This window comes from Lepus europaeus, chromosome 3 (assembly GCF_033115175.1).
Source record: "Lepus europaeus isolate LE1 chromosome 3, mLepTim1.pri, whole genome shotgun sequence".
NCBI classification, from domain to species: domain Eukaryota; kingdom Metazoa; phylum Chordata; class Mammalia; order Lagomorpha; family Leporidae; genus Lepus; species Lepus europaeus.
In genome coordinates, this window is record NC_084829.1 from 116,170,542 (window position 1) to 116,195,361 (window position 24,820).

General features: G+C 40.1%; 1 protein-coding gene across 1 annotated transcript in view; it reads right to left on the minus strand.

The window, feature by feature from the left end:
- ROS1 (ROS proto-oncogene 1, receptor tyrosine kinase) overlaps positions 1-24,820 on the minus strand; it is a 222,077-nt gene that overhangs the window by 149,513 nt on the left and 47,744 nt on the right. Inside the window, exons 3-5 of the mRNA XM_062187254.1 lie at positions 15,142-15,186; positions 11,955-12,014; positions 9,012-9,038 (exon numbers count right to left, since the gene is read on the minus strand). Of these exons, the coding sequence (XP_062043238.1) occupies positions 9,012-9,038; positions 11,955-12,014; positions 15,142-15,186 (132 nt within the window). The remainder of the gene's footprint in view (positions 1-9,011; positions 9,039-11,954; positions 12,015-15,141; positions 15,187-24,820) is intronic.

A 24,820-nucleotide genomic window follows, 5' to 3' on the forward strand; every position in this document is an offset into this window, starting at 1 on the left:
CTGACAGGATGGGAGAAATTATTTGCAAACTATGCAACTGATAAAGGATAAATAACCAGAATATAAGAAATTCCACAACAAAACAAACAATCCAGTTAAGAAATGTGCAAGCTCTGGCCTCAGAATCAGCCCTTAAGGCATTCAGATCTGGCTAAAAAGCCCATGAGAGTTTCTCAGGTATGAAAAGCCAAGACACTGTGGCAAAAAATGACCTGCATGAAAGATGTCTGTGAGTGAGATCCTGGTGCAAAGAAGGGGCCATCAAAGAAGGCGGTACCTTTCTCTGAAAGAAGAGAACTTCCACTTTGACTATGGCCTTGTCTAAATACTGTCAGAGTTTGTGGACTCAAGAGGCTTCCATAGCCTTGGCAGCTCATGACAAGAGCTTCGGGTGATCACTGATGTCATAAATAAGAGTGTCAATTGTTAAATCAACAACAGAAGCCACTGTGCACTTGCTCCCCATGTAGGACCTCTGTCCTTAAGGTGTTCTACATGAGAATTAACAGTAAAACTAGTCTTCAAACAGTACTTTATACTTTGTGTGTCTGTGTGGGTGCAAACTGTTGAAATCTTTACTTAGTATAGAGTTGATCTTCTGTATATAAAGATAATTAAAAATGAATCTTAATAAAGAATGGGATGTGAAAGGGAGTAGGAGACGGGATAGTTTGGGGGTGGGAGGGTGGGTATGGGGGGGAAGAACCACTATAATCAAAAAGTTGTACTTATGAAATTTATATTTATTAAATAAAAACTTTCTATAAAAAAAAGAGAAAAAGAAATGTACAAAGGACTTAAACACATTTTTCTAAAGAGGAAATCCAAATGGCCAAGAGACACATGAAAAAACATTCAGGGTCACTAGCCAAATGCAAATCAAAACCACAATGAGGTTAGACTTCACCCCAGTTAGAGTGGTTTTCATACAGAAATCAACAAACAGCAAATGCTGCCAAGGATGTGGGGGAAAAGGTACCCTAATCCACTGTTTCTGGAATGTAAACTGGTAAAACCACTATGGAAGACAGTATGGAGATACCTCAGAAATCTGAATATAGACCTACCAAACAACTCAGCCATCCCATTCTTGAGAACTTACCCAAGGGAAATAAAATCAGTAAATAAAAGAGTTATCTGCACCCCCTCCCATGTTTGTTGCAGCTCAATTCACCATAGCTAAGACATGGAATCAAAATAAATGCCCATCAGCTGAAAACTGTATAAAGAAATTATGTGATATGCACACTATGGAATACTACCCAGTGGTAAAAAAAAAATGCAATCCAGTCATTTGCAAAAAAATAGATGAACCTGGAAAACATCGTACTTAGTGAAACAAGCCAGTCCCAAAGGTACAAATATAATATGTTTTTCCTGATCTGTGAGAACTAATAGAGCACCTAAAATGAAATCTGTAGAAATGAAATTGACACTTGAAGAAGGGATGATTTGAGCGGCCCTTGTCTTGACTGTCCAGAAACACTTTTGGTTTTTTGGGTTTTTTGTTTGTTTGTTTGTTTGGTTTGGTTTCTTTTTTTTCTTCATAACATTTGTTGAACTCCTTACTTAACATGGAGTTAATCGTATGTTTATAAAGTCAACTGAAAATAGATGTCAGTAAAAAATAAGAGTGGAGGCCGGCGCCATGGCTCACTTGACTAATCCTCTGCCTGCAGTGCCAGCACCCCGAGTTCCAGTCCCGGTTGGGGCACCAGGTACTAGTCCCAGTTGCTCCTCTTCCAGTCCAGCTCTCTGCTGTGGCCCAGGAGGGCAGAGGAGGATGGCTCAAGTGTTTGGGCCCTGCACCCACATGGAAGACTGGGAGGAAGTACCCAACTCCTGGCTTCGGATCAGTGCAGCACCAGCCGTAGCAGCCATTAGGGGAGTGAACCAATGGAAGGAAGACCTTTCTCTCTGTCTCTCTCTCACTGTCTATAACTCTCTCTCTCACTGTCTAACTCTGCCTGGCAAAAAAAAAATAAGAGTGGAAGAAGAGAGGGACGAGAAAGTTTATAACTGTAAAGCTGTATAGTTCTGCATACATTCCTATAGACTTACTTCTAAGGGTACAGTTTAAAAACTTGCCATGGGACCCCCAAATCCCATTAAGCTGGGTGGTAAAATGTCACGTTCTGTTAAAATGATCATATTAAGGGTCAAAGTGAATGTATAGATAGGATTAAGTGATAAAATGATCATACAGGGGGCCAGCGCTATGGCATAGCAGGTAAAGCCGCCACCTGTTGTGCCAGCATTCCATATGGGTGCTAGTTTGAGTTCCACCCACTCCACTTCCAATCCAACTCGAAGCTCTCTGACATGGCCTCGGAAAACAGTAGAAAATGGCCCAAGTTCTTGGGCCCCTGCATGGGAGACCTGGAAGAAGCTCCAGGCTCCTGGCTTCAGATTGGCTCAGCTCTGGACATTTTGATCCTCTGGGGAGTGAACCAGCAGATAGAAGACCAATATCTCTCTCTCTCTCTCTCTCTCTCTCTCTCTCTCTCTCTCTGCCTCTGCCTCTCCGTAACTCTGCTTTGAAATAAATAAATAAATCTTTAAAAAATAAATAAAATGATCATACAAATAGGATCAAATGTCTGGTAATAATAGATGGAATTAAAAAGGAGAGAATGTTCCAACATGTGTAGCAGTCCACTCAGCAGACTCATAGAATAACAATCACTTTAAGTAGCACTTTGATCTCAGAATCAGCCCTTGAGGCATCCTGTTCTGGCTGCAAAGCCTATGAGAGCATTTCAGGCATGAAAAGCCAAACACCATGTTAAAAAAATGTTCTACATGAAGGATATCTGTGAGTAAGACCCAAAAAGAAAGAAGTAGCCATCAAATAAGGATGTACTTTTCTCTGAAGGGAGAAGAGAACTTCTACTTTGCTTATGGCCTTGTCTAAATACTGACAGAGTTTGTGGATTCAAAAGGATTCCATAGCCCAGGCAGTTCATGTCAAGAGCCTCATGGTCACTGATGTCATACAAAAGAGTGTTAATTGTTAAATTAACAACAAGAACTGTGTGGAGAAGGGACAGTGACTTGGTGGCAACAGGGCATGTGTCTTGCTGTGTGTGCATGGGTGAGCATCACTGAAGTGCTAATAGCCTTTCATTTTGGAGTGAGTCATGGCATGAGCGGCCTAACCAGAAAAATGATGGAGTGAAGACGCAAGCTTGCCGAGTTGGTGACATGAACCAGGTTCTGTATCTGTTTTTTATCAGGTGTTGTAAAATTTGTGCATGGCCTTTTTTGTTATTGCTTATTAACTGGGAGAGAAAATAAAACACCTCCACTTTCCTAACCAATCTTTGCAGAGGCACATTGTTGGGGAGTAAAATCTGCCTGGTCTAACCTATTGGAGAGATCTGTCCTTGAGAATGTGCACCCTCCCTGCAGTCCCCTGTGTGGGAGTCACCTTGTAGTATTCTAGTAATTCACTGTGCGTTATAACAAACCAGTGATGCCATTCGATTGTGTACTTTTGTCATATCATTTATGTGACTTTAATAAAGTAGTGAACTTACTGACTGAAAAAAAAATTAACAACAAGAATCACTGTGCACTAGCTTCCCATGCAGGACCTCTGTCCTCAATGAGTTGTATTATGAGAGTTAACCATAACACTTGTTCTCAAACAATTTGTGTGTGTGTGTGTGCAAATTGTTAAAATCTTCACTTAGTATAGAGTTGGTCCTCTGTGTACAAAGTTAATTGAAAATGAATCTTAATGGATAACGGGGCTGGGAAGGGGAGAGGGAGGAGGGGTGGGAGTCTGGGTGAGAGGGTGAGTATAGTGGGAAGAATAAATATATTCCTAATGTTGTACTTATGAAATTTGTGTTCATTATATAAAAGGTTAATTTGGGAAAAAAAATGTTGGCAAAGCATTTGTTGAATAAAAATGAAAATTGCAATTACTGGGTTCTCTTTTAATGTATTTAATGATACGCTATTGTTTATACACTGTCATTAAATGCAGTAAAAAAAAAAAAAACAGGATCAGCAGAGGTATTGCTGCTTGTGACCTTCCTTTCTTTCCTCTTTCATCTCCACCTCCCCCCTCCCAGGAATTATCACCTTTCAACCAGATTAGCATAGTATATAATCAGCTCTCCATATTTTCAAGTTCTATATCTGCAAATTCAATCAATCCAGGATCAAAAAATATTTTTAAATTACATCTGTCCTGAATGTATATGGACTTTTTCTTCATATCATTATTTCTTAAACAATATGAGTACTTCAAAAAGTTCATGAATGAACCGGTGCTGTGGCACAGAGAATTAAAACACTGCCTGCCAACCCAGTGGGAGACTGCAGGAGAATTGGAGCCCACACTGAGGGCAGCACAGATTCCCTGTGTGGTCCTTGGGAAAGAGCTTCCAATCTCTGGCTCCTGTGGGTATATCATTTGCCTGCTAACTACTTCCAAGTACGTTCAGCTGTGCGGAATTACTTCCCTTTTGAATCAAAAAAAAAAAAAAAAGAAAGAAAGAGAGATTTACCACACCTAACCTGGGAGTGTCATCTTTGACACACCCTCAGCCCTGAGGAACCAAACACAGCTCTCAGTCCACACTCATCTCAAGCCTCTAAGGCTCCACCGAAAGCAGACAGTCCACTTAATATAGAGCCATAGTGTAACAAGAAAAAACACCACAGTGAAGAAACCAAATATCTCCAACATGCCAAACAACAAACGCAAAAACCAAGCTAACAAGAACAAGGAAGACACTATGACGCCCCCAAATGAAAAAGACACCCCAATGCAAGATTATGAAGATGATGAGATCGAAGAAATGCAAGAAGCAGATCTCAAAAAATTGCTAAGAACATTAAGAACTTCTCAAAAACAAATTCTTGAACTACAGAAATCCTTCATGGACAAGATAGAAAATCTCTTTCGTGAAAATGAAATATTAAGGAGGAATCAAAATGAAATGAAACAACTAGTGGAACAAGAAACTGTGATAGTGACGAGAAATCATAATGAAATGAAGAATTCAATAGATCAAATGACAAACACATTAGAGAGCCTTAAAAACAGAATGGGCGAAGCAGAAGAGAGAATATCAGACTTAGAAGACAGAGAACAGGAAAGGAAACAGGCAAACCAAAGAAAAGAAGAAGAAATCAGAAATCTAAAAAATATTGTCGGGAATCTACAGGATACTATTAAAAAACCCAACATTCGAGTTCTAGGAGTTCCTGAAGGCATGGAGAGGGAGAAAGGATTAGAAGGCATTTTCAGTGAGATACTAGCAGAAAATTTCCCAGGTTTGGAGAAGGACAGAGGCATCTTAGTACAGGAAGCTTATAGAACCCCTAATAAACATGACCAAAAGAGATCCTCACCACGACATGTTGTAATCAAACTCACCACAGTGAAACTTAAAGAAAAGATCCTAAAATGTGCAAGAGAGAAACGTCAGATTACTCTCAGAGGATCTCCAATTAGACTCACAGCAGACTTCTCATCAGAAACCCTACAAGCTAGAAGGGAATGGCGAGACATAGCCCAGGTACTAAGAGAGAAAAACTGCCAGCCCAGAATACTATATCCTGCAAAGCTCTGATTTGTGAATGAAGGTGAAATTAAGACTTTTCATAGCAAACAGAAACTGAAAGAATTTGTTGCCACTCATCCTGCCCTGCAAAAGATGCTTAAAGATGTGTTACACACAGAAACACAGAAACATGGTCACCAATATGAAAGAAGGTAAAGGAAGGAAACCTCACAGCAAAAGATCACAGGAAGCTCAATTTCTCTTTGACATAGAATTAAACTCTGATGCTCTGTGAAAGCAATGTGTTAAAGTAATCTATTATGTTCTCTTGATGTCTGTGAAATTCTAATTGTTCAAAAACAGCTGAATTTTTATTAAGAGCTATGGGTTATGTAAATATGTGCTTATTTTCAAAGATTTGAATAATCACCTTGTAACAAGATCAAATTTGGTCTATGAGTTTATAATTTTAAACATGGCGACTTAAAGTCTTTTGTCATCCACAGTTATATATGATTTGCTGCTCATAAAACTAAAGCGTTGTTGGTTCTGTGTGTAGCTGTCCTCCTATGGGTTCCTATGGACTTTTTCCAGCCACTTCCATTGTATTCAGTACTTTGGGATGGCTCTGTAAACAGATGAAGCCAATAATGTATTAACAGTACCAACTGAGAGAAAGTATGGTTAACTGAGGTTACTAAAAAAGCAATTCAAATCAATTGGCAATCTACAAAAAGAGTTAAAGATTTTAAAAGCTATTATTAAAAACGCTATATTGGTCTATTATGCTATGTTAAATGTGTGTACATATTGTATGTCCACATGGGGAAATTTTATTAAGAGTCTTATTTTAAATGGCTTATAGATAAGATTGTCCATAAATTTAAGCTGCTAAAATCAATCAAAGATACATTTTAATTTGAGTGACCTGAATCTATGTATCATATGTTTTAAACTTGTAGGTAGAAAGAAACTAAAAACATTTTATATGGTTGTGCTTAAGTTTGCTGGTTAAACAAACTACACCATGTTAGATATTTAAGAGGTGTTTTCAAATACATGATTCTTAAAATTTAAAGAAGGCATTGGACCTTCTGGTAAATGTTTTCTTAAGTTGTTATCTAATGGTTGAAACTGTTTGCTAAGTATTCATGTGATATTGCTATTGTCAGCAAGCGATCTAGGACTTGCTCCCTCATTTCTCTATTCTAAGCCCAACTTGTTCTTTCATTTCTCTATTCTCTTCAAGATAGGAAACTAAATCTATTATGAAGGAATCTGTAGGACGCACAATTTAATCTTTAGACCTTATAAAAGAGATGGCTAACATTTTTCTGCAATAGCATAGCCAAAATAAGAACTTAAATAATAATCTCATAGCTAGATTCACTTCGCCATCAGCAAAGTATACAGTAAGTAGAAAAAACCTCCCTTTCAGACCAAAGGGAAAGAAAGTTTTAAAGTGAGAATATAATTTTCCTCATGGGCATTGTCTACCTTAGAAAAACTACTACAGAACATGCCTGTGACTATAGACTTGTAGTTCAGGCCACCGAAGATTAGAGATGGGACACGGGCACTCCCTTGACTTGCATCCTCTGGTCTGCTTTAACATAAACCAGGAGGAAAAGAAAGCTAGGCATCAGAAGCAATGGGTGGCAGGCCTATTAATGGCTGATCTATACAGTGATCTGCCCTCAAGGAGACCCAACAGGCCAGTCCACTGCAGTGGCTTTCAATGTGGTAAGCCTGGGCTTCAGCAGAAGTCAGCTTGTGAAGAGCCCTGGCAGCTCTGCCAAGAGTTGGATCACTGGAAAAGGACCTGCCCTGGAGTCGAAGGATGCCCAGGTCAGAGCCACAGATCTTATTGGCTCTAAGCTGAAAAGCCCTTCACTCAGCCCAACTTCCAAAGTGACCACTGCAGCTGAGGGGATGGTCAAGTAGGGTCAGCAACATTGCAGGCAGAACTGTAAATTTCTTGTTAGAGTTGCCACCTACCTTTACCTGGCCAGCTCTCCTCCCAGGCCAGCCAAGTAATGAAAGTCAACAGAGTGCCTTCCCCTAGGAGGTTCACACCTCCCTTAGGATATACCCCATGTGAAGAGATAGATAGGTCTGGGCCTCTTAACTTACAAGGCCTAAAGCCCACCAGATTATTATCAAGCCCCTTCTATCAGGTTCTATTTGCCTCTCAATCAGAAAACTTAATTGTAGCTTAGACATCACCTTTCTTAGCTCCTCTAAGAATGACTCTGTCCTTTGTTCTAGACCCTGTCTAGCGTACTTGGGCCTCATTCCTTTGTAATCATAACCTCTACTCTACCACCAATGGCTCTACTCCCAACCTGTGTGTACTGATGGTCCTCTTCCCCACTTAATGCTGTATAATTGTTCAGACCTGGTTAATGCCACTCTTAGGATCATTGGTTACTATTCTCACTCTGTCTTTTATGACCTTGTCTAAATATGATCAGAGTCGGCAAACTTGGAAGGCTTCCATAGCCTTGGCAACTCATGATGAGAGCCTAGGGTGGTTACTGGTGCCATAAACTAGAGTGTCAATTTGTTGGGTCAACAACAGGAGCCACTGTGCACTTGCTCCTCATGTGGGATCTCTGTCGTTAATGTGCTGTACATTTTGATTTGATGCTATAACTAGTACTCAAACAGTATGTTTCACTTTGTGTGTCTATGTGAGTGCAAACTGTTGAAACCTTTATACTAAATTGATCTTCTGTATATAAAGAGAATTGAAAATGAATCTTGATGCAAATGGAAGGGGAGAGGGAGCGGGAGAGGGGAGGGTTGCGGGTGGGAGGGAAGTTATGGGAGGGGAAAGCCACTGTAATCCATAAGCTGTACACTGGAAATTTATATTCATTAAATAAAAGTTTAAAAAAAAAAAAAGAAAGTGCTGTACTATAATCAACTCAGAAATATGACATTTTAATTGGAAAATGTTAATAATTCCCAAAAAGGATAGCCATTTCACAGCTATTCATTGAAACTTTTAAAATAAAAATCTTAAATGATAAAAAAAAAAAAAAAAAAAAAAACACTGCCTGCAATGCCAACATCCCATATGGACAGCTGCTCCACTTCTGATGTACCCGGGGAAACCAGCGGAAGATGGCCCAAGTACTTAGGCCCCGCACCCACGTGGGAAACCAGATTAAGCTGCTGGCTCTTGGCTGTGGCCTGGCCCAAACCCTGCTGTTGTAGCCACTTTGGAAGTGAACCAGCAGATAGAAGATTCTCTCTCTGTCTCTCTTTCTGTATCTCTCCCTCTCTCTCTGTGACTCTGCCTTTCAAATAAATAAAAATTTCATGGAAAATGAAATTAAAAAATAAGTTTACTTTGATGCAAAAAAGAGGCATGTCTTTTCCCTGATAATACATTTCCTCATTTATATTTCATTAGTTTTTTAAAGACCAGAGATACACATGTGGAGTGAGGTCATCTTTTTTTGTGAGCGATTGCCAACTTACCTCAGAAACCGTGGCATAAGTTTCATTCTACATAGAAAAAGAAAAAGGAAAGCAAAACTATTTAAAATCCTGGAATTTGTAAATAATTTTAATGACACTTAACTGTATATGTCTTCACCATTTCTTGCCCCACTTTTAACAAACAAGCAACAAAAATACAAATTAGAGGACCCAGAGCTGTATCAGGCAGATGACTTTACAAGCAACTCTAAACATTATGTTGTCTGCATCACCAGGAAAAAAGGAAAGCATGATATCTACCAGAAATCCCCAGTCACCCAGGAAGGCATCTGTGACAGACCAGGAGAGAGAATGAACCAACGCCTGCAGGTGCCCAAGGGTGGAAGAGCGGAAATGAAAGCTGTCCACACTGGCTGCTCCAGCCATACTGCCTCCTATGTTGATCCCCCAGAAATAAATAGTGCTTCCCAATCATTCCCTTAGCAGGTGTTGGCCTGGCACTGTGTTCAACACAGATGATTCAATCTGAAAAAGATGGAGACTATCTTGCCTGATGGAGCTTACCTGTTTGAGTAAGACATTAAACACATAGGCAGACAAGTAGTTATTTAACTTAGTATTTGTGATGAGTGTACACTAGTACAAAGTCCAAACAGCATAGATTGTTCCTTTTGGTAAGTGCCATTCTACAAGGCACATAGCTGTAAACTTGGGAGTGGCATTAAGGAACTCCTATAAAGTACTCTGCAAAGGGCTGGGCATCGGGTACAACAGGTTCAGCCATGCCTTTGACCCTGGCAACTCTTAAGGGAGCCGCCCCTATGGAAGCCAGTTCGAGTTCTGGCTGCTCCACTTCTGATCCAGCTCCCTGCTAATGTTCTTTGAAGATGGTCCAAGTGCTTGGGTCCCCGCCACCCACAGAAGAAACCTGTCTGAAGTTCCAGACTCCTGGCTTTGGCCTGGCCCAGCCCAGGGCCATTGAAGTCATTTGGGGAGTGAGCAAGCAGATGAAAGATTTTTCTGTCTCTCCTTTTCTCTCTCCTTCTCTCTCTCTCTCTCTCTCTCTCTCTCTCTCTGTAACTCTGCCTTTCAAGTAAATAAAATAAATTGGAAGGAAGGAAGGAAGGAAGGAAGGAAGGAAGGAAGGAAGGAAGGAAGGAAGGGTGGGAGGGAGGGAAAAGAGCTGGGGCCAGCACTGTGGTGTAGTAGATTAAGCATCTGCCTGCAGTGCTAGCATTTCGTATGGGTACAGTTTGTGTCTCAGCTGCTCCTCTTCCAAACCAGCTCTCTGCTATGGCCTGGGAAAGTAGTAGAAGATGGCCCAAGTGCTTGGACCCCTGCATCCATGTGGGGGACCTGGAAGAAGCTCCTGGCTCCTGGCTTCAGATCAGCCCAGCTCCAGCCATTGAGGCCATTTGGGGAGTGATTCAGAGGATGGAAGAACTTTCTCTCTGTCTCTTCCTCTCTCTGTGTGTGTGTGTAACTGTACCTATCAAATAAATAAAATCCTTAAAAAAAAAAGAGGCCTTCAAGGATATGTTATAAAAGAGAAGGTAAGTGTCAAAATTTAAATCTGGCTTGAACAATCTGAACAAAGGAACATACATTTGACATTTTTGTTTGTTTATGTAAAAGCAGAGAGAGATATATATACTGAGAGAGTATATATAGAGATAGAGAGAGACAAAGAGAGAGCTCCCATCAGCTGGTTCACTTCCCTAATGTCCACAACAGCCAGAGCTGGGAACTTAACTGTTACGCAAAAATGCCCGTCCTATATCCCACTTTTATTTATTTATTTTATTTACTTGAAAGGCAACAGAGCAACAGAAAAAGACAGAGAGAGATCTCCCATGTGCTAGTTCACTTCCCAACAAGCCCACAACAGCCAGGGCTGACCCAAGCTGAAATCAGGAGCCTGGAACTCAATCCAGATCTCATATGAGTGGCAAGGACTCAATGACTTGGACCTGCTTCCTCCCAGAATGCCAATTAGTTTTAACTTGGAATGGAGAACAGATCAGAGACTCGAACCCAGGTATTCTGGGATGGAATGTGGGCATCCCAAGTGGAGTAACCCACATTTCTGTGACCTCTGGATTAGACTGCCACTAAATTTCCTGCAAAGAAACTTTGAAAATGACATAGGGTTCTGCTATCCAGTGTGGTCTGGGGACCAGCAACATCTCAACACCCGGAAGCTGGTTACAAGTACAGAGTCTCAGGCCCCACTCAAGACCTAATGAATCAGAACCTGCATTTTAACAAGACCCCAGACAATTGCACATTAAAATTTGAGAAGCACAAAACTAGGAAACTTAATAAATACCTAATATTCTATTAAAAAGCCATTTAGTTTTGGAACAACTGGGCACCCCAAGGTTCGATGGTTTGCATCAACCTTCCCTGGTTTCCTATTGCATTAATAATGTTGGTCTCAGTTTATTTTCCATTACTAAGTAATTACTCAAGCTGTGGTATTTTTTTCTTTAGACTCTAGCAAATTAGTTGAACCAATGGAAATGGGAATCCTTAGGTAACTTGTCTTTGGCAGAAACACCAGTATCAAAACAGAAATATAGGGGGTGGTGCTGTGGTGTAGCGGGTAAAGCCACCACCTGTAGTGCCAGCATCCCATATGGGTGCCAGTTCGAGTCCTGGCTGCTCTGCTTCCAATCCAGCTCTCTGCTATGGCCTGGAATAGTAGTGGAAGATGGCCCAAGTCCTTGGGTGTCTGCACTCGTATGGGAGACCTGGAAGAAGATCCTAGCTCCTGGCTTCAGATTGGCACAGCTCTGCCTGTTGCAGCCAATTGGGCAGTGAACCAGTGGATGGAAGACCCATCTTTCTCTCTCTCTCTTTCTCTCTCTCTCTTTCTCTCTCTCTCTCTCTCTCTCTCTGCCTCTCCTTCTCTTTCTGTATAACACGGACTTTCAAATAAATAAATAAATCTTTAAAAAAAGAAATATAATTAGTACTTACACACTTTAAATCACAGTTTTCCTGATCTGCAGAGTTCCAAAAATGACATCCTTGGATACACTGCAAGATAGTAATACATTGGTGAATGGAGAAATGTGACTTTATTATCCCCCCAAAATGTAATATAGTAACAAAAAAATCACCTGCAGTTTTATCACTGGCTTACTATTCTCCTACTGTTCATTTAATATCTGCATGTTCTTTTTTAAACTTTCTTTTTTATTTGTTTGAAAGGCAGAGAGAGTAAGGCCGGCATTGTGGCACAGCAGGTCCAGCAATGCTGACATCCCATATTAAGTGTCAGTTCAAGTCTCAGATACTCTGCTTCCAATCCAGCTTCTTGCTAACGCGCCTGGAAGATAGCAGAGGATGGCCCAAGTGCTTGGCCACTGCCAGAAAGCCAGGATGAAGTTCCTGGCCATGTAGGGAGTGAATCAGTAAACAGAAGTCTCCGTCTCTTACCCCCTCCCCCATCCTCTGTGTCACTTTGCCTTTCAAATAAACAAATAACACTGGGGGTGGGAAAGGGACAATAATAAAGGCAGAGAGAGAGAGAAAGAGAGACAGAGAGAGATCTCCCATTGGTTGGTTAACTCCCCAAATGGTTAACTCCACAAAAGCTGGGGCTGGGTCAGGCTGAAGCCAGAAGCCTGGAACTCATTCAAGTCTCCCATATAAGAGGCAGGGATCCAGTCCTTGAGCCATCACCTGCTGCCTTTCAGCATGCCCGTGAGCAGTAAGCTAGAATCAGAGGCAGAGCCAGGATTTGAACAGAGGCACCCAGAAATGGGAACGTTGGTGTCCCCGGCAGTGTCAACTGCTGCACCACACATCCACCTCTCACCTCGTGCTTTAGAAACAGAAACCTAAGAACAAGGCTGAGACCTCCAAAGGATCTTTGAGATCTTTTGCAGGGTTATCTTCTCTGCTGAGTTGGTTGTGGTTCACTGCAGAAGGGCAGGGTTGCTGGGCAGAGTCAATCCTGGCATGGGAGGGCTAGAACCCAGAGAATTCCCAATCTTCAGGGAACACACTGTCCTCTCTGGGTGATGGACAACAGGTAAAGTCCAGGACAACATGGCATTAACAATATCCTCACACAATGAGCGAAACTCAGATCTGGGGAATCATCTCATCAAAACCTAACGAGGTAGATAGTTTGGGAAGTCTGCCACCTTCTAGCAGAATTCACCCCAACCCAGCCTGTAAGTTCCCCCAAGGCTGCCCTCACCTCCTACTGGGAAGATTCCACACTTTCCTCCTTACCCTACCTGGTTTGTCTGTGCCTGGGACTGTGTAAGCCATGCCTTGCCCATGCCACGGTGACATCTGGACCTCTTGGCTTTCTTCCCAGTTCCTATCCTTTTTCCTTTGCGGATTCTTGCTTTATCTTTCCACCCCTCTGTGATAGTGTCCTGCCCTCAGCTGTTTCTCCTCTCACTCCTCAAGTTCTCCCTGAGAGAGCTCATTTACTATATCAGCTTCAACTGTTCCTGGGTTGATAACTCGCAAATTTTTAACTTCGTGAAGCTCCTTTGTGAGCTCCAGACCCACATAGCCACTTGCTCATTGGACATCTCCATTTAAACATCTCAAGTTCAGCATGTGAAACCTTAAGTTCCTCATTTCCCACCCTCAAATTTGCTATTTCTCTTGTGTTCCCCATTGACATGGTACAATCTGCTGAGTTGCCTGAGACGGGAGCAAAGCCACTGTCTCCTCTCATCCCACGTGCCCCACCCTACAGACAAGCCATCAGCAAATACGAGTGAATCTCCTCAGCAAGAACTGAACTCCACTGTGGCTCCTCATTCACTGCCCCCAGTTCTCCACTGTGCCCTTCACCAACCACCAAGAACCTCATGAGAGACCCCTCTTGTCTCCACTTTTGGAATGATCTTTTGAAAAACAAAACCTGGTCACAGCCTTTTCAACATTCAGTTCTCCACGTCTCTCCATCCTCTTGTCAATTGAGACCAAATTACCAAACATGGCATACAGCACCCATCACAATCTGGCCCCATTGGACTTTCCAACCTTGTCTTCCACTTTCTTAACTTCCACACACATACCCCAAGTTTTAAGCAAGCCCGAAGGCATTTTATTTTCTTGAACAAATGTAGTTACCTTCCAGTTTTATATGTTGACACAAAGTGTCCTTTGTGGCTAATCTGCCTTCCCCATCTCGAGTCCTTCTGGAAACTGCTTTCTTGTCTAGTCTTAGTTTGAAGGCCTTGCAGATAAATGAAGCACTTTTTTTTCTCTCGGGTATTCTCTTTATCCCTCACACGTACCTCCATTCTGTGTCTCATGATGCTGTCTCTCTTGGGTTTGTGTCTTTTTCTTTGTTTTTATGTATGTGTCTCAAAAGGTGAAGTATCCTTTCAAACAGAGATCTGTTATTCAATCTTAAATCTCTAAGGCCTAGGGGCCAGCACTGTGGCACAGCAGGTTAAAGCCCTGGCCTGTAGCACCAGTATCTGATATGGACACCAGTTTGAGTCCTGGCTGTTCCACTTCTGATGCAGCTCCCTGATAATTCACCTGGGAATACAGTGGAGGATGGTCCAAGTCTTTGGTCCCTGCAACCATATGGGAGACCCAGAAGAGGCTCTTGGCTTCAGATCGTCTCAGCTCTGGCCATTGTGGCCATTTGGGAAGTGAACCAGTGGATGGAAGACCTCTCTCTGTGTCTACCTCTGTGACTCTTTCAAATAAATAAAATAAACCTTTAAAATAAAAATCTCTAAGGCCTAGCATGGTGACTGGTTCATACTTATACCTTGAGTCGCTAAACACTTGTAGAATAAATGTATCAAGTACAGAAAAATAATACAACCATAAAATGTCACTGTTAGAGGAAACACTGGAGGATACCTAGCCCCACCCATTCAGATACACAGTAAAATCAGTTCTCAGAAATACTGAGTAATCTGCCCAAGGCCACACAGGCATGTGGAATCGAAATTATGAACTTAAATTAGTCCTGTGCTATTTCCGCTTCCCACTTCATTTTTAAATAATTCTATAATTCATACTTTTCCCTGTTTTTGATTAAACTTCTTCTAAAAGGGACAAATGAAATTTTCATGTAGCAATCATTCTTGTTGTAATAAAACCTGACCATCAGGCCCCTTTTTTCAATATAAACACTGCAGATTTCTTGACAGTGGTTGCAATTACTCACCGGCTCACTCAGATTGTATGGTGTGCCAGTATCAAGCTGCCGACCCTGAAATGAAGAAGGAAGCAATAAACACTGGCTGTCAATATTGGCTTCAGCATATCCACCACATCTTTTTTTTTTTTTTTTAAAGCTTCCTGGACTACTGTTGCCTCCTCATGTTTTCTAACTGTAAAATAAGGAGCCAAATGTCGTCAAGTCATTAAATCCGTCAGAAAACCAGACAAAATCCTTGTAAAAATTACAGATGTAATGCTGTAAGAATTCTGCAGACATTACAGAGCTAGACTCTGTACGGCAGCTATAAGAGTGGTTAAAAACAAAGGAAAGTCTCACAAGGTTAAACAAACCCGTGGCTTTAGTCAATCAAGGCAAAGCATTCCTGGGTTAGACTAATTGTGTTCAGTTTTCTTTGGTAAAGTTATCCATTAAGAGCAAGGAGGGAAACACAAATTCAGAATGTCACATATAATAAAACATAAAAGTACTCTATTTCTCACATGTTCACAAATTTTAAGAACTTTAATGTGCTGAGGAAAGTGAAAGAAATGGGAAAAAATTTGCTCATCCTCTCCGGGTTCATTACTTGCATAGACTCCTTCCTAAACAAGAGGGTTTACAAAGGATAGCAATTCCAACCTTTCATAATCAGTGAACTAGGCTGGCTCACTAGGCTAATCCTCTGCCTGCGGCGCCGGCACACCAGGTTCTAGTCCTGGTCGGGGCACTGGATTCTGTCCCGGTTGCTCCTCTTCCAGTCCAGCTCTCTGCTGTGGCCCGGGAAGGCAGTGGAGGATGGCCCAAGTCCTTGGGCCCTGCCCCGACATGGGAGACCAGGAGGAATCTGATCGGCACAGTGCACCAACCATAGCAGCCATTTGGGGGGTGAACCAACAGAAAGGAAGACCTTTCTCTCTGTCTCTCTCTCTCTCTCTCACTGTCTAACTCTGCCTGGCCAAAAAAAAAAAAAAAAATCAGTGAACTACTGGAGTAGTGTCATGTGGATATGATCTGATTTTCATAGATCGTATGCTCCTCTGATTGACTTAGGATTCTAGGGTAGCGGAATACTCAGTAAATATTTCTTTTCTTTTCTTTTCTTTTCTTTTTTTTTTTCTGACAGGCAGAGTGGACAGTGAGAAAGACAGAGAGAAAGGTCTTCCTTTTCTGTTGGTTCACCCCCCAAAGGCCACTGCGGCCAGTGCACTGTGCCGATCCGAAGCCAGGAGCCAGGTGTTTCTCCTGTTCTTCCATGCAGGTGCAGGGCCCAAGGACCTGGGCCATCCTCCACTGCACTCCCGGGCCACAGCAGAGAGCTGGACTGGAAGAGGAGCAACCGGGACAGAATCTGGCACCCCGACCGGGACTAGAACCGGTGTGCCGGTGCCACAGGCAGAGGATTAGCCTAGTGAGCTGCGGCACCGGCCTCAGTAGATATTTCTAATAACTGGTTGGTGATGATCAGAACCTCCCTCTTAAAGGCTTGCTGAACTTGAACCACTGAATTGTAGAGGGCATTAATACAGCAAGGGACACAGCATCTGTCCTTGGCTGACCCACTACTCCAAGCAAGATAAATTCCCAGAGACAGCAGAAAATCCAAAGCAAGGTCAGGAGGTGTTTTAAGCACCCCCTGTGGCCTCTGCACACCCCATGCTTTCAGAGGGGAGAGAGAAGACTTTCCACGACCAGGCTCATCACACCCTCTCCTTCTTTCCATCCATTTTGCTCTTCACTCTATACCTAGTACCTAGAACAATGCCTGATGGATGAAATAAATATATACTGGAAGAATAACCCCATAAAATTACAGTAGTCTTCCACTTTGGAATGCTCCAGAATTCCTTAGAAGCATCAGTCAATGATCTAGCACTACACGGGTTTACATAAGAAGTAATCAGGAGTATGAATCAAAGAACTAATGTTTTCTTTTCTGAAATTCCGATATAATGTGTGAATGAAGTTTCCTCTAAACTCCATTCCCAAACCACTTATATTTGTAGGGAAAGGCAAAGGATGCTTAAATGGTTTTGTTTTTTGGTAATAAGGAGTAAGAACTATATATTTTAGATTAATTCTATGCAACCAAGTGCTTAATAGTACTCTGCTTACATGACTTTCTTCAAAATGAAGCTGTGGCCTCCCTTCACGTGATTAAATCAGTTGTGCAAAATCAGATGGAAGATAATGAGTTCATAATAGAATTTTTTACTATCTCTTCAAAACTCTGTTAGCTCATAAAAGCAAAAATTCTAGGCAGTTTATGCATCCCATGTTAAATAGGACAACAGAGAGGTTTCTTGTTGTCCATAAAGTCACATTGTAACAGTCATGACTCCTGTTGGATTTCTGTAGATTAAATTAAGCCTATCAAGTGGTCCTGGGAAAAGCAGCCTCAGAGTCAAATCTATGGGTTTCTGATGAAGCTGATTCTGCAAACAACCTTCCCTAATCTCTAGTCACTCTCTACTCTCCTCCTGTACAACCATACAAACTAACATGTGTTGAATTATTCCTATGTTCCAGTCATTCTTAAAAGGTGTTCTACTCTAAGCTTCATTCAATCACCTCAACAATCCTATAAAATAGGCATCATTATTAGCTCCATTTTATAGATGAGGCACGGGGAAGTTAATTGCCCGTGTCAGGATTTGAAGAAGGTAGAGAGATTCCCTCCAGAGCCTGTGCCCTTAATTTAGTTCACATTTTCATTTAGGCCCTTAGGGTCCCCACCTATCTACCTAAGCTGCATTTGTCTCTTCATAGGAAAAACCCAATCTAAGGTATCAGAATTTCTTAACCTAAAACCTGGTTCTTGGCACCAGCTTTCAAATCTGACCCATCTCAGCCAGAATCAATCTCAATCTTTATTTCCTACTCTAGTAAATAGGGGAGAGCAGAACGATCTTTTTGTCTCACACACCAGGATAATACTGGCTCCTAGTGTATTGTTTTTTTAATTACCTGTGTAGTCTAAAGTTAGCATTCTCACAGTGAGTGTTGGGCACTCACATCCCATACTGGAGTACCTGGCTTCAGGTCCCAAGCTCTGCTTCTGATCCCCACTCCCTAAGAATGTGCATGCACGAAGGCAGCAAGCTATGGCCCAAGGACTTGGAGCTCTGCCTCCTGGGTTGAATTCCAGCCTCCTGGCTTTGACCTGGCCCAGACTCACCACTGTTTCAAGCATTTGGTAAAGGAATCAGCAATGGAAGATCTTTCTTTGTCTGTCTGTCTGCCTGCCATTCAAATAAAATGAAAATAAATAAAAATTTTAAAATAAATAAGTTTAATATTGTCATCAGACACATAAGTAAGATGATATTTCATTCACAGGGTTCTGTGAGTATCCAATTAAATAATGTATTAATTTTTTCAGGTTTATTTATTTATTTAAAGGGCAGAGTTACAGAGAGAGAGAGAGATCTTCCATCCACTTGTTCACTCTCCAAATGGCTGCAATGACTGGGACTAGAACAGGGTGAAGCCAGGAGCCAGGAGCCTCTTTACAGGTCTCTCAGGGTTGCAGAGTCCCAGGCACTTGAGTCATCTTCCATTGCTTTCCCAGGTACATTAACAGGGAGCTGGATCAGAAGTTGGGCAGCAGGTTTTCAAACCTGCACTCAAACGGGATACTGGTGTTGCCAGTTGTTTTATGCACTGTGCCACAACACCAGGACTCAAATAATGTATTAATTATTATAGTACAGTGCAGACACTTAGAAATCTATAGTATTATGTGCAAACTTGTAAACAGTATTTTGCAGGCATATTTTTGGTTAGTTATGTAATGATCTCAGTTAAATTTCTTGATGTATAGAGTTACAAGTATATTCCCTTTTAAATTTAATTTTTATTTTTTTTAAATTTTATTTAAGGTATACAAATTTAATGTATTTCATATATACAGAGTCAGGACCATAGTTACACTTCCCACCTTGCCCTCCCTCCTGCCCATGCTCCCACCCTTCTTCCTCCTCCCTCTCCTATTCCCATTCTTATTTTTTACAAAGATCTGTTTTCAGTTAGCTTATACTCACAAAATTAACCCCACACTAAGAAAAGAGTTCAACAAATAGCATGAAGAAAAAAAACTGTTTCTCAAGAGTCAAGACAGGGTTGTTAAAAATCATCACATCTCAAAGTGTCAATTTCATTCCTAAAGATTACCTTTTAGGTATTCTATTAGTTACCACAGATAAGGGAGAACATATTGTATTTATTGACTCATCATTTTCTGGAAATCTATTAGTTTACCTGCCAACCAACAACACAGAAATGAAAGTGTCACTTACTTAAATCATAAATTTTTTATCTCTGCCAATATGATAAGAAATATGAAATTAAGTTTTAATTTGCAATTTTCTAGTTGCTATGAAGTTAAATATCACCTACTCTTCAATCATCTGTATATTTTTAAATGGCTATTCATGTTCTGAACTTATTTTACATGCCTTTATGTATAGTAGAGTTGATAAAATTTTATCACATGTAACACTTTTTTCAACTATGAGGCTTTGCTTTTATTGTGTTCTGTTTATTGTCGTAACAGCTTAAGTTTCCAAGTATGAGGAGTTATCAAATATTCTAGGAAATGCATATTATGAAAAACTACATGAGTTTCAAAAATTTTTGGCACCAAAGCAAACATATCTTTTAATTCCATATTCCCATAAGCTTTTGGAAGTCCCTTTGTCATCAAATTTCTTTAGGAGAGCCCAGATTTTTAAATCAGAATACTTAAAGCAGTCATACGCCAAGATCATAGAAACATTCACCCCTAATTTCTTCCAGTATTCATATGGGTCAAACTCTTGCTTCATTTTGTTTTTTGGTGTTTGTTTATATTTAAATCACACTTATCTGTAATGCCTCCTAGCATTTTTTGAATCTGGCAGTCAGGTAGGGACTTATTTTTTTCTTCTAAATGGATGTGCCCTGTCAGTTTGCATAGTCTTTCTTATGTACATGGTTTTATTTCTGGATTGTACCCATATTCTGTTTTACTGGCCGGTCCACACCTATAGCAATACAAACTGTGCTACTTTCTGGGTATGTGATAGAATTTTTTGGATTATCGTTTAGTGAAATAGTCTTTTAATGTTAACATATTAAAATACAAGAAAGGTATTAATGTTTATACATCAGCTTTTTAAAAAACAAGACAATTTTCTGAACCCTATTCAGTTGCTATCTGGTTGATTCCTTTGGAACTTTAGATGCAAATCAAAGGAAAACTGCATAGTCATCCTTTACTACTGTAGAAACTATAATACATCATATTTACAACAGCTTTTAACCGTCTAGTAACAGAAATCTTTACAATTCAACATGTAGTAACTTCCTTTAGGAAATTAATCACATAATTTACTTGTTTTGTATTCCCACTTACATCCACCACAGAGATACCCAGGAAAATTTACTAATTCAAACTGATACTTCTAACTGAGCATTTCTCAAGACTAGTTCCTCAATTCTTGAGATTTGTCACTCAAAAAAGAGGAATTTCCTTGCCATATCAGACAATTCTGATTAAACACAGTCTTTACGATTTACTGTATCCTGCAGATCTACAAAAAGAAGGTACAGTATAGCAAAATGTACTTCTACAAATTACTTGACCATGAATCTTCTTTCACAAAAGATCTTACAAGACTAGTGCTCTGAAAGACATTTGTTATTTTTTTTGTTTCTGTAGCACATGACATATAGACTTGAGAAATGCTAAGTCATTTAATACATGCAAATCACTCAATTAAGGTAAATTACAATTGAGCATGGTACTACATGAATTTTTGGCCAGAAATTCTAACATTCTTTTGTACAGCAATACTCTCTCATTTTTTTAAAGAAAAAAAAAAAAGTCCCAATATCAAGAATCAGCCAGTGAAATCCAAGATGACCTTCACAGCAAATGTCCATGCTAAAAAGGATGGCACAGAAAATCCAATGAACTCTGGCACATGGTGGCTCGTCTCCCCTGATCCATGGCTACATTTGATTGTTCATGCAACTCTCACGTTCAGCCCTCTGAGCCCCATGTGGGAGGCCCTGATGGGGAACATTTATTAAGCTCAAATTGGCAGAACATGTCTCTCTTGCAGTCAACTGTACGCTGCTCTGGAGGTGGCGAACGGAAGGCAACTCAGCCAAGGAACAAACTGTCTACTCCTAATGCCAAACTCTGAAGTTAAGGAACCCACACAAAAAGATGAAAAGAAATAAAACTATAATAAAATAAAGGTTTTGATATTGTGAACCATCAAAATCAGTTTCAACAGTAGGGAAATTAATAAATCATGGTCGAACACTCTAAAGCTAGTAAAGATCCTGTTTCCAAAAAACTTCAGCGCCAAGGAGGGCACTCACAGTATAATGTGAAATGGAAAAGCTGAGTGCACAACTGTGGCAAAATTTGAGGGGAAAAAAAAAGGAATACAATCAGAGGTTAATAGTGGTGAAATTTAAGTTTTTTTTTCTCTTTATGCTTCTCTATTTTTTGTCTTTTACAATAAATATGTTCTTATAAAAAATTTAAAATTATCTTAGATTACAACTCTAAAAAACTTAAAGCATACAAGTATAGGTTAAACAAACATATAATTCTACATATAATTCTTCAGCATGGTTTTATATAAAATACGAAACTACTTAAAGAATACTACTCTCTGAAGTAAGAATAAGCAGTGTTTTAACTATAGTTTACATCAAACCAAAAGTGTATAGCACAAGTTTCTTCTTTGAGCTACCACAAATTCTATGTTTAATACTTTACCATAATAATAACTGCTATATTTGGTATTTCCATTGTTTTAAAACATGTAACTACAGATAGTACTGTTATGCTATTATTTTCTTGGTCTTTAGACAGGAAGAGTACATCTTTCCCTAGATGAAGAGTATTTGGCTTTTAAACTTGATATAGTGACTGCTTTAAGCATAACTAAATCACAACAGAGAAGATATAATATTAATAATATATATAAAATGACAATCATAAATGAGAAAAAATAACATTTTAAAAATCAGTTAAAATTATAAGTACACAGTAGAAATAGGAAATTTACACATAATTCTTTCTTTTAAAACAAATTGTTTTACATGGCATCTGTGTTTGCTTCCTTGGTCATTTAGCTCCCTACACAGTAACCTATCTGCAATATAAATATCACTTTTAGTCTGGAACTAGAAGGCATTACTCCATGGCCAAACCTATTTCATGTTTTCAGACAAATATGAAGGATTTTGCAATAAAATATTTGAAATCGAGTGCATTATTGATTCCATTTAAGCTTTCTTTACCCAATCTCCACGCAATCCCTTGCCCCCACAAAAACAATCTATACCCGGCCTTATCTGCGAATGTAAGTACTCCTAAACTACTTCAGAAAAAATAATTTATGTTGTCTTAAGACCACTTCTCATTAAAAAAAACTTCTCCTAAGAAGAAAACAATTCTATCAGTTGTAACAAGCTGAATTCTGTATGTTCTAGTCCCTGCAAACAGGAACATTAGACGATGCAACTCACCAGGTTAGTTACACAGGACTTTAAGCAGCTGTTTAAAACTATGCACCGCACCAGAGAAATCCATATGCAGCCAAAAATCACAAAGCGGACGAGTTTCCAAATCCACCAGAAAACGATCTTCATCACTGCACCAATGGCGGATTTTTAGGCAGCTGGTCCCCTAATTTTCTCCATTTTGCTTTATGAATTCTTTGGGCTTCCTCACTTCAGTTAAGAGTGGCTCCTTGAGTTTTTGGTTCTGTTTCACAATGTTAAAATATCTTTGCCTTTTGAAATAATACTTATACCTTTTGCTTTTGACCTTTGAAGCCTGAATAGCTTGAGACAGTCACATAACAGCTATTTCATAACTGAGCTTCCTTTTACTCTCATAATGAAAGCCAGGTTAGATATTAGAGAGCACTTCACCTGGAAAGTAAACAAAGTAGAAATGCAAATTGCTTTTCAGCAAGCCTGAGACACGTGCACCGTCTGAAGCTGGAATGCTCTGGTGGATCATCCACTGCTTTACTTCTTTTAGATTGGCTCAACTATTTAGGAAATAGGGTTTTGACTGCCTATGATTTAGCAGAGAGTAGCACTTAATAAAGAATTATTTAAAAGAAACAGAAGCGCCTAGATCAGTGATGCAACACAGAAGGAGAACTGAACCTCTTGAAACCAAATACATATTTTAAAATAAAAGAACAAACAAAGTTGAAATGAACAGACAAATACTCAGGGTGAGTTAAAGATGAGGAAGGTGGCTAGAGCACTCTCATAACTTTAGTACATATTAACTAAAATAGTGCCTTATCAGGACTACTGAGACAGAGCTGAAACCAGTCACCACAGAGACCTACCAGAGGTACAATGTAGCTGCCTTGAAAAGGAAACATTGCTCAGAATTCTAATTAGGCCAGCATCAAGATAAAGGCAAGCTGCAGCCTAAAACAAGGAATTTGAAATCCTCCACCACTTCACAACTAAATTCTTCTAGAGAGCTACTTTTTAAGTTGCTGTGGATTAACTCTTTAGGGACTGATATCTTGTGGAGTTCCTTTGAAAAATAATTTAAGAGCCAAATAAATTTCTCTGTTTTCTTAAATTATGACAAATGTAATTTATTCTCTTCTTGATGACATAAAACTTCTTATTGGGAACAATACATGTGTAAGGTCTTTTTTGAACTGAATTTGTTTCAGTAAATGTTGACAAAACAGATGCATATAGGCCGGCACCACGGCTCAATAGGCTAATCCTCCACCTGCGGCGCTGGCACACCAGGTTCTAGTCCCGGTCAGGGCTCTGGATTCTGTCCCGGTTGCTCCTCTTCCAGCCTAGCTCTTTGCTGTGGCCTGGGAGTTCAGTGGAGGATGGCCCAGGTCCTTGGGCCCTGCACCCGCATGGGAGACCAGGAGAAGCACCTGGCTCCTGGCTTCGGATCAGCACGGTGTGCCGGTTGCAGCGTGCCAGCCCAGCAGCCTTTGGGGGGTGAACTAACAGAAAAGGAAGTCCTTTCTCTCTGTCTCTCACTGTCCACTCTGCCTGTCAAAAAAAAAAAAAGGTGCATATAAACATGAATAAATATTGACCACAGAATTGATCCCTAAAACTTGTTCTTCCTTAAAAAAAACTTGGCTGTCCATATGCTATTAGTTCATCTTCTGCATATTCAAAAATGTGACTAAAAATATAAGGCGAACTTATTTCATAATCAGAGGAATATGATCATCTTTCTACAAAATATCTTTACATCAGAGAATAAAGTGCTTCGCGAAGGGAGTTTCTCATCCCAACAATTCACCTTCTCAATGTGCTTACTTTTGCCTTGTTAGCACAAACAATATTTGTAATCTATATTCACTAACAAAATGGACCACAAAATATGCCTTTGAAAATCGAAGTATATTCTTTTACTTTACTTGATCTAGCTTTATTGTGTGGGCTTTGAAAAAGAATACTCTTCCAATTTCAAAATTTTGTGTTTATTTTGATGTTTGGAATTTAACCAGCACATTTACACTTGTGCAGGATAAAGTGTGCTTGAAGACATGCGTTGAAGAATTATTCACATCAACAAAAGATTGGACCCCGCCTAAAAGTTCAGTAATATAGTACTATAAGATCAATCCATTCACAGAAACCACAGAAACTCTATCTGGGCTTATTT